General features: G+C 33.1%; 2 protein-coding genes across 2 annotated transcripts in view; both read right to left on the bottom strand.

Annotated features, from left to right (window-relative positions):
- Positions 1–1661: 1661 nt before the first annotated feature.
- On the bottom strand, positions 1662–3712 carry LOC110029719 (pentatricopeptide repeat-containing protein At1g66345, mitochondrial). Its single transcript, XM_020732142.1, has 2 exons — positions 2015–3712; positions 1662–1806 (listed from the first exon to the last, which is right to left on the bottom strand). Exon 1 carries the CDS (start codon positions 3339–3341, stop codon positions 2031–2033), a length of 1311 nt encoding a protein of 436 aa, XP_020587801.1. The 5' UTR covers positions 3342–3712; the 3' UTR covers positions 1662–1806; positions 2015–2030.
- Positions 3713–5006: 1294 nt separating this feature from the next.
- Positions 5007–11316, bottom strand: part of LOC110018036 (mitochondrial import inner membrane translocase subunit Tim13) — a 29517-nt gene continuing 23207 nt past the window's right edge. The window contains exon 2 of the mRNA XM_020715258.1: positions 5007–5380. Coding sequence (XP_020570917.1) covers positions 5231–5380 — 150 coding nt within the window. The 3' untranslated portion in view covers positions 5007–5230. The remainder of the gene's footprint in view (positions 5381–11316) is intronic.

Genomic DNA, 11316 nt, shown 5'->3' with positions numbered 1-11316 from the left:
ATTTTCTTCTTCGGTTAGCAGTAAATGTAGGAAAAATGCCTCAAACTCCTTGTGAGAGAGAGAGAGAGAGAAGCCCCTCCCCTCATATCCTCCCCCCTCTTGTACATGAGAGACCATTAATTCTAAAATATTGAATACGGTGTCTCTCTCTTTATTGTATAGTTCACAATACCATACAATCCGGTAGAAGACCTCGTATGACTATAAGGTTGATAGAAAACCGAAGGTGGGAAGGAGAGAGATGGGTATGATTCTTTGACCGAGGCCTTGAAAAAATACGTTGGATTTTCTTCTTCTGGTTAGCCGTAAATGTAGGAAAAATGCCTCAAACTCCTTGTGAGAAAGAGAGAGAGAGAAGCCCCTCCCTTCATATCCTCCCCCTTTTATACATGAGAGACCATTAATTCTAAAATATTGAATACGGTGTCTCTCTCTTTATTGGTAAGCTTCCTATGGCATCTTTGATGGGAAGGCTTTAATGTAGACAAGATCTACACCTGATGCATAATCTGATGTTGGCGATGTGATCACTATCCTTTGTTTTGGGCGATGGGCTAGCCATCCAAAATTGACAGGCGCATTGAATGTTGAATGGATGGTACTTCAAGCTAGATTCAAGCCTCGGGTACTCGCTTTGGTTTGTAAGCATGTTTCAACATTTTTTGGTTGATGGGCCTGGTGTAACCACTTTGGTTGGTGGGCCCGGTTTGGGCACTTCGGCGAGAAGACTAAGTTCTGCCACTCAGAATGATCAGCCCTACTCTGCCATTTCTGTTGATCGGCCAAGTTCTGTGATCCAACCTTTGTCTATACATTAGGATTTAGGAATGATTATAGCAAATCTCCTTGAATTCTCTCCCAACTTTATTTTTTACCATTACCTTTTACAATTTAAAACAAAAAATAGCACTTATAATATCATACTTTATAATGGTTTAGTCCTACTTTAAGAACACATATTAAGAATTATTACAATATGCAGACTACCCATATAAGCTCAAATATGAAAAATTGGATCTCATCAATCAAAATGATTCAATATGCTCAAAATAGAATCAGCAAATGCCATAAAATATCCTGGTTGATTTAACAAGCCGAAAGACAAATCTTTTCTTGTGCACAATGAGACAACATACAAAAATTGCATTAAATGGATAACCAATCAGAATTTATATTATACTCAAAACAATATCAATAGATGGAAAATCTAATCGGAATATTCTCAACCAAATATTTTAATATTATATACTTGAAAAATGCATGTGGTGGATGATCTTGATGTTCAAACATGTGAAAATCAACCCGACATTAAACTTGAGTAATGAGAGATTAAGGATTCAACTGGTCAAATATGATTTAACTAGATGACATAACACGTATTAAAATTATTTTAATATGATTTTAATAATGCAGTAATAATATTTTCACCTATTTAATTTACAATTTTTAATTCAAAACACTTTACTCTTAAATATTTAAAAATATAATTCCAAATCAAAATTTTTGCCCATGATATTTTAATTATTTTCTCTATTTTTAATCAAAATTTTCAAAAGAAAAAAATTGATCAATATTAGAACTTTAGTTTATCAAAAAATGGACCAATTTATCATTTTGGCCATCAATTTTGGATAGTTCTGTGCAGAAGCAACGTTGACTGGTTGTAGGATTGGTTGATAGCTAAACCAATCAAATCGGTTGATCGAGTCCAACTTTGAACCATGCTTTTGAAAGCCATGGCATAGAAAATTAAAATATGAATAGAGACATCTTTTCCAAGCAACTTTAATGTCCTCCTTTGCATCACTGTCAAATAGAAAACTAAAATCATCTACTTCAAACTTCCTCGTAATATTAATCTTCTGAGGTGCTGCACTACCACAACTATTTATCAATTAAATCTATTAAAAAACAGTGATCATGCATCCATTCATACTCTGAAAGTCATATTTGACATGACAACATGAAATAAAATTAGCTTTGAATAACCTCTTTACATAAAAACAGAACTTACATGAACATTTTGCTCATCATCTCATTGGAGAAAAACATTGCCCGGTCTGGCAGAGGACTACAGATTTCTCTTCCATCTTCTTCATAAACTTCTCAGCCTCCTTCAACTTCCCACATTGACTGAGACTTCTAACCAATGCTGCATAAACATGGGGGCCAATATCAAGACCTCTAAACTGCATTTCATGATACAAACTTATACACTTTTGAGCCTTATCTATCCTCCCAAATCCATTAATAAGATGGCAATAAATGGCTTCATCAGGAACAAATCCTGTATCTGAAAGAGCAGTAAATATTTCATCAGCTTTCTCTACTTCTCCATTATCACATAGAATTCCAACTATCTCACTAAAAGTAGAAAAGGAAAGCACTAATCCTTCTCTCTTCATTTCCTCATAGAATGCTAAACTCTCTTCCAATCTTCCAGCTTTAGCACAGCTTTCTATCAAACAATTATAAGTCTCATCATACAGTTTCAGGCCAATAGAATGCATTTCATCAAACAGTCTCAGAGCTTCTTCGATCAACCCCATGTCAGCACGAGCACGAATGAAACAAGTGTACACGAAAACATTCGAACCACATCCTCTATTCCGCATTTCATCGTAGGCCGTCTTCGCGTCATCAAACTGTCCAGTTTTGCAGTATGCAAATATGATTAGGGAACTCATAATATCATCCAAAATAAGATTTTTTTGCAACATTCTCCTCAGAAGAATGAATCCCTGCTCAATTCTGTCTTCTTCAAACATCCATAAAACCAATGCCATATTCACCAGCACCACAGGGGCGCATCTCTTTCCATGAATTCTGTCTGATAAGCCGAGCATCCTTTGCAAAGATCCTTCCTTGCACAATAGATTCACCATGGTCTCCACGCTGGCTTGATTTGGATAAACTCTGTTCTCAAGCATTTTCTCATACACCTTCCATGCGAGATTACTCCGATTCGACCTTTGTGCAACATGAAGCATTCTGTTAAAGCTAAGAAGGCTCAGAGTGATCCCATGATCTCCAAAGTAGCAGCAAGAATCAAATGCTTGATCTAAAAACCTCAACTTTAAGCAAGTTTGCACAAGAACATCAAAAACTCGAGGATCCGCGGCTGATGATTCATATGTGCTTAAAAGTGTTTCTGAAACCAATTTTATTGAGGATCCAGGGTTCGGGTTCTTTGATACAGCTGACTCGAGCAGCGCTTGTGCGTCGATGAGAAGATTGGCTCGAACGAGGATTTGAACGACAGTGCAGTAGGATTTGAGAGAATGTTGGTGCTGCTTGTATTGAGATGACCAATGGAAGAATAAAAGAGCGTGTTTTGGCATCTGCCGGCTCTTTCAGATTAAGGATGATTTTCTCTATTAGGGTATCGTTGAGCTCTGTAGAGCCGAAAGTGGAGCTTAGAGCTTCCCATTTTCCGCCATTTTTAAGGAGGAAGCATATGGAGGAGATGAGAGAAGATAAATTTGGGGCTTTGGATTGGGAGTGGACGGATCTTGAAGGGATAGATAGGGTTTTGTGGTTTAGAAATTGGAAGATGGAGGCGATACCTCGTGCTGTGGAAATGGTAGTGTCTTTGATCATTGATGGCGTTTCTAATATGTGTGCAAAAGTCACCTTGGTTAAATATTAATGTTCCTGAGGATCTGAATGTAATTATCCCAACAAGTACACAGAGATCATCCAACACTAAAGGGCTTCAGTCTTGATTACAGGAAGAAGAGGGGGAGCTAATACTCAGCCATAAGAACTAGAAAAATTTGTGTACTCAAGGCATACGCAGCGCTGCGTATGTTAATGAGGTTATTAGGTTATTAAGAGAGTACTGAAGAGTTATATCCATTTTATACCTCATGTAACCTCCCTATAATCTATTTGTAATTTATCTGTACCTTCTAGCAAGTTCCACGCTTCTGTTTTCATATCTTTGTAGTTTACAAGTAGGTTACAGGTAGATTACAGAGAAATTACAGAGAGTATAACACGGATATAACCCCCAATATCCTCTGAATAACATCTCTGACATTTGTAACGCTGCATACGTACACAAATTTTTCTCCATTAGAACAGATAAGCATTCTTTATTCTCATATAGCATATTGATTACAATATATATATATATTATATATAAGCCCTGCTAACGGCAATTCCGTAATTATACATTAATTCTAGTAATATGCAGGTATAACCTAAAACCCCAAATTCATTCAATTCAAATGGAGCAGCAGCAGAGCATCCGGAACTCATTCTTCGATCGGCAGAGTAATGCTTGCTATTAAAAACTTCCTATTTACAAATGGCATTTTTAAAATCATTTTTTTTTTAATTTGGATAAGAATATTTCATTTATGCCGTAAATATTATTTCATTAATTTTACAAGAATTATTTTTCCTAATTCTTAAACAATTCTTTCCAATCTTTCTCAATACCAAGAGCTCAGTTACTATTGTAAGCGAGATAAACTTCTCACACATAAGAGAAACAATATTGCGTTCGAAGTCCGAACGAGGCGCTATAGATCGAGCGCAGTGGAGGAAAAAAAAAATAGAAAAAAATACAACCCAATGTATCGCATCCGTTGTCCAACAGATGCAGCTCGCGTCCGAATTCCAGACGCAATACTCTCCACATAAGAAGAAGAGCCTCCCAACCATTTGGCATATATTGCTTCGAACGCACGCATTTACCAACACATAAAACATTTACACTAAGAGAATTATTTATTTTTATTAGCTAAAATATACATCCATTTTTCTCTACACTCCAGGTTGTGTGCTCAAAATCTCTCATATAATGAGCTTACAATCTTTTCACATTTAAAAAAAAAAAGAGAAGTAAAATAACCACATTTATTAAATGCAATTTAGTTTTACTTCCTATTCATTCAGTATAAACATTTCTCAGACAAAATCAGCCACAAATTAACCCAACAGATCCCAGAAAAAAAAATATTTCTCTAAACAAAATCATTCAGCCACCATGGCTGCAATTCCAGAACCTGATCAAATAAAATATTTAAATTGATGGGCAGATGGATAAGAAAAAAGATATGTCAATGTCAATTAGAGAAATGCAAACTGCTATCAAAACTCAATCGAGGTTCAGATGAAGAAATTTTATCAGATCATGCAACCTGCAACCTGGGCGAGGTCAGCCAGAACTCAATAATCTGCTGCGTTATTGAATAGGAGAACTGAGACATTTCCAGACTATTCAGCGAGGAGAGCTGAAAAGGGCTCGGCCAACGATACCAGTTGCTTCGATGTACCGCTCGACGCACCGAGAGACGCAACTGCTCTCGCTCCCACTCAAGCTCGTTCCCGGCTTCGTAATGCACTTTGCGAAACATTTGCTCCGTACGGTCTGCAGCCGAGGTGTAAAATGAAAAAAAAATATCTGCGTCAGGATATCGCCCGGGCACTTTCCATCAGAATGGGCTAATAAAATTGACAAGTGATACTTTTATTATAGGTAAGAAAGATTTGCATTGATACCACATAGTTCTTATGTATTTACATGTTAACCTTACCTATGCTAGAAAAGGTATATTTCACTTTCTAAATGTTAAATTATGGGATTTTTGAATTGATATGAAATATTTGTGTGGTATAAATGTAAAAAGGGGAAGTTTATATGTTAGATACGTAAAAATATAAGAATTGGGTGGTATGTAAGTAATCGCATCCATATTTAAATGGCATGAAATTATGTGATCTAAAGTCATTTGCTAAGAAATGTAGGTGTAAAAGAGTGAAATAATGAGAGATTTTGATACGATTTGGCGCACAAATAAACACTAGTTTTTATAGAAATTAGAACAAATAGAAATTCTTATCGCAATAATCAAAACAACTCAGACAAATACAAAAGATAAACACCTACATTTCGAGAGGTACACGATCTCTCGCACTTCCTACAATTTGAGAGGTAGGAATCTCTCCAAAGCCCATAGACATAAGGCCCACAATCCAATCTCATGTATAAACCTAACCCTAGACATAACAAGTCTATTTATACCCAACAATAATAATAATAAATGACTGAATTGCCCTTAAAAGTATAAAAAACAAATTTTCCCATAGACTAGACGCCCTCGTAACAGATTTATATATAAACATTAAGACAGATGTCATAAACATATTAATGAAATTGGGTCAAGGTAGGCTTTTTTTTCCGGCATAGAATACTGGCTTTTATGTAATGGTAACAATGAACTCAACATATAAATGAGATTATTTTTGAATATAATAGAAATTTTACAGTGTTGTGCTCCTCAAAAGCATGATGAAATAATGACAGAAAATGAAGAGCAGAGCCATTCATCAGTTATTTATTTTGTAACCCGCATTAAAATTGAAAATTCAGTAATACAAATTAAAATCAAACTCAAGTGACAAACAAAAGGTACACCAGCCAGGGCAAATAAAATATTACATTTTCCCATACAAGGACATGTCCTATTGTGAGGTAGAGCTATAGAGGAGGAATTTAGAGCAGATTCTTCGATGCTTGAACGACTAGTAAATAGTTCATTTTGGCTGCAAATACATGCCTAACTCCTATCAAAATTGTAGATACATTTTCAAAAGCAGTTAGTAAAATTTTAAAAAAGGGCAATTGCATACATGACACTAGAAACATGCTATTTACAAATCTAGCGCACACCTTCATCCATTTTTCAAATGCTCACTCAAATATCAAAATTCATGATAAATCCCCAACCCTTATTTTTCATTTTCTTTAATTTTTTTTTTTAATGACCTAAGCTTGCTTGAAGGTTATGGCTTGTTTAAGAAAAAAAAAATAGTTTCAAACAATCTTCGTCATTTTTTATTGGCTAATTAATATTATTTAACTTCTATTCTGTAAGAATAAATGCTAATTTATAATATTTAAATTCTTATTGTGAAAGCTGGCGAAGAATTTGAATTGATTTTGTTTCAGCATTTTTTTTAAACATTCAAACTATTCTTTATTTACAGAAATATGAAAATGATTGGTATGATTAAAATTACCATTCAAATTAACAAAAAATTTGTCCAACTGATTTCATTATTAAGAAAATTAAATGTGTTTATTAATTAAATTTGTTCATGAGCAGTATCATTTAAAGCTCTTAAAAAGCTCAATTACTATTTATTCATGAACAATATTTTTTATATGTTAATGTTTTAAGCTCAACGAGTACTATTTGATACAACTCATTTATTTTTCCTAAGAAGATGCTTATATAAAGTTGAGTAAAGCTCAATTATTGTTTAATTATCCCGAAAAATAAAAAATAAATAGTTCAAAAAAATCACATGGACGCAAGTATTATAAATAGCAATGTTTCTGAGTGTTGTGTGTATGTAATTATCTTGAACAATAAAAAATAAAAAATTAGAACCAACTTATAAAAATAGAAATATTTTATAGGGCTTTTTCACGTCTAATGGCACTGCAGAGTGGAGACGATCTAATATGAAAAATTGAAGCTATGATTAGAACACGGCAGAGAAACAGAAATAATTTCGATGGAATCATAGGAGGAATGTTAGAAACATTTCGCTAAATATTTGTGGGATTCTTATATTGTTAGATTGGTGAAAATAGTAAAACAGAAAAAAGTGATGCAAAAAATACCAAATATGAATTGCGTTTCAGATTTAATAGTTTTAGAAATAATGATTGCAGCGAACTTTGGAAGGGTTGATGGCAGGTGGATGCATGTAAAATAGAAAATGGGCACCAAGACAATGCATTCTGAGTTTCACTCATTCAATTTTAGTATTAATAATATATGAGCTTTAAGGTCCTGTTCCTATTTTGAGAAGAACACCTGTACAATTAACAAATAAATCCATACTATTCAACAAAATGATAAAACTACCAGAGAATAAATAAATATAAACTTAATAGATAAAATGATAACCAGTAAAAACAAGATCTTTATAATTTTTTATGAAGCCAGGCAGCTCTTTTCAAAGCCAGAATGAAAATCGGCAATTGGAAATTAACCAGGTTCTTTTTAAATAATAGGCGATATATTATGCACAGAAAGTTAAATTTTGTAATTAAAATAAAGAAGCGCTTTAATAGTATTATGCAATAAGAGAAAATTATCTTAATTAGAATATAAATTATAAAGTTAAAATGAGCCTTGTGCTATATCGGACACAAGTATTTGGCAATAAAAAAGTAGCTAATGGTTAAGTGCAGTAAAAAGTAACAAAAGATGGGAGTGCAGTAGACGCCTAGAAAAGGTAAATGTTTATAATAGAGAATGGTAAAATAAAGTGACCGGAACGGATAAGAAATCTAAAATCAGCTTTAGTTGGTTTGGTTATGAATAATGAAGAGTGGAAGCCCATAAAATAACCAAAGTCAAAATGATTATAAATGCATATATATGTATATATAGACCCACATGCGAGCATGCATACAATTATGTACATATATACCTATACATGTATAGATATGTATATATACATGCATGTGTGTGTGTCTATATATATATATATATATATATATATATATATATAGAGAGAGAGAGAGAGAGAGAGAGAGAGAGAGATGCCTGTTTAGCACTGAATTCAAATGAATTGAGAAGGTTTGATAAAATTAGTCTCCATTGAGTATATGAATCTATGGATTCATGTATATGTATTTATATGACAAATGTATATAGTTTTGTATGTAGTTTTGTATATGTATATATGAATAAATGTATATGCATCCGTATACATCTGTAAAGACTAATATTTATGTGTATATTATCATATATCTAGCATATCTTCTTCAAGTCAAAGCAAATCAATTTTGACTCAAACCCACTAAATTCATGAAATTATTAAAAAAGTTTATTAAGTTTCATACATAATTGTAAACCATAATAAATGGTAGCCAATGCCCACTAACTACAGATAAGCATGCATGCGCATACCATTGTTGATAAACGTGTACTTCAATGTATAAAATATGCATTTATGAAAATATTTCTATAATGTGTAATCAAACAAGCATGTACATATGTATTCATAAAAGTAAAATGGTCACAAATATAAATTAGTCTTCATAAATGAGACCACAACTTTTATTGTGATCTTCAATATGACAAAAAACTAGTGGATCAAGTTTAAATAATTTTTATAAGAATTTAACATTCACTGGGAATGAGGAAAAAGAAAGATGGTCAAATGAAATATATAAGCTCTATTAAAAATCAAATTTTAGGCATTTATTAGACCAACAAAAACAATCAAATACACGCCAATTATCACCAATAATCTGTGTATTTAATTACTAGACATTGGTAAGCTAACATGCATGCCATTAGATCCATCCACTAAAAAAAATTGATGCATTTATTTACTAATCAAATAAATATAAAAATCCATGAAATCATGAATGTCATTAGCTTTGATGATTTTTGTTGGTGATATACGCGAGAAATATCTTGACGTCATAGGGCAGCTTAATCAAAAGCCTAAATGGATGGAGAATGGTGAATCTCATGCTTGAAAGAGAAACGTGGGCTTTAAGAAAGCAAAAAACCACAAAGCAACATAATCAAGGTTTAGGAACCAAACATGCCAATGGAAAGTAGCACAACATAGCACAAGAATCCCGTAAAGTCATAACACAAAGCGTATGCCATAACACATTAATTTAAACATAACATAAAATATTAAAAAATTTATGCATAAAGAAGCATATAAATATACAGAAACATTTGTGAGAAATAACAGTTAAAAAGGAAATAATCATAGTAATGAAAACAACTAAATATATAAATAAAATCATCACTCAAATAATATCAAACAGGAAGCTAAGGCTCAAGCGGTTGACCACTTAAAATTCAAAGCATTATTTTTTTGGGGCATTTACATACATAGCACAAAATTCTTATGCATTTACATATCTCATATGATATGAAACAGGATGCTAAGACTCAAGTGTTTTGTCTCAAATTTACACACATAGCACCCAAAGCTTTAATATCACATCAAAAATAGGACCACTAACAACCTTTAAAAATGAATTGCACATTTTCATGCATAGGATTAAAGCACGAAGTGCCATGCATGAAAATATAAAGTATAGGTGTGATGTATGAAAATACATAAGAATTCTCTGCTATCTATGTAAATTTCCTTTTTTTTTTTAGTCAGAAGTTTTTAGAAAAAAATGAAACTAATCAAATTTAGAATCATCAGCATCATATGCTGAAATAGCATCGAGGAATCCTCCAATTATGAGACAAAACACTACTGAGGCACTAAATAAAGTGATTCTTAAATATAAATTATAATTAGTATATAATAATAATTTAATATTTAGATAATAATGAAAGTTAACGAATACATCCAATTGATTGATAGTTGGACGAGTAGCTCACCACTTGTAAGGTTTTGCGAGCAGTGTGCTTAGCCTTACATATAGCTCATTTGAATATAAAAATGGTTGGAGTTGATTTGAAAATGTAAGTGTGAATTTAGAATAACCTTTTTCCTTACTGAATACATAGATAAATCACCTATAAATAGGCGAGTACAAGAGATAAAAGGAGGAAAGAAATCTTCCTACAATTAAGTAATTCCTATAATTATGGAATAAACATAAATACCTATAATTAAGGAATTACCCTTTTTATACCATGACAAAATATAGCAAGTACTAAATAGAATAATGTAAATAATAATGAGCATAATTCCACACTCCCCCTCAAGGTGGGTTGTACAGATTGTACATGCCCAACTTGTTGGTTAGCTCATCAAAACTGATATTAGGGAGAGCCTTGGTGAGAATGTCTGCGGTTTGGTTTCTAGAAGAAGTATAGACCAATTCAATGATCTCATTGTCCATCTTCTCTGAAATGAAGTTTCGATCAATCTCAATGTGTTTCGTTCGGTCATGATGAACAAGATTCTTTGCGATACTGATTGCAGTTTGATTGTCACAGAATATCTTGATAGAATTTTCTCTCATAATTCCAAGCTCCTTGAGAAATCTTTTGATCCACATTCCTTCACAGATACCAAGAGCCAGTGCTCTGTATTCTGCTTCTGCACTACTCCGAGATACCACCGATTGCTTCTTGCTTCTCCATGTCACTAGATTGCCGCATATATACGAGCAATACACAGAGGTTAATCGTTGGGTGAATATATCTCCTGCCCAGTCAGCATTAGTAAAGACTTATACCTTTTGACTATCATTCCTTTTGAATAATAATCATTTCTCATGTGTCATCTTTAAGTATCTTAAGATACTGTTGACAGCTCCCATATGTTCCTCAGTAGGACAGTTCATGAATT

Source organism: Phalaenopsis equestris, unplaced genomic scaffold, assembly GCF_001263595.1.
Source record: "Phalaenopsis equestris unplaced genomic scaffold, ASM126359v1 Scaffold000002, whole genome shotgun sequence".
Classification (NCBI taxonomy): Eukaryota; Viridiplantae; Streptophyta; class Magnoliopsida; order Asparagales; family Orchidaceae; genus Phalaenopsis; species Phalaenopsis equestris.
Note: the sequence above shows the minus strand (reverse complement) of the source record. Positions and strands in the feature narration are given on the sequence as shown.

Excerpts from the sequence above, each read along its gene's own strand:
- LOC110029719 (XM_020732142.1), bottom strand. The coding sequence starts at position 3,341 with ATGCCAAAACACGCTCTTTTATTCTTCCATTGGTCATCTCAATACAAG.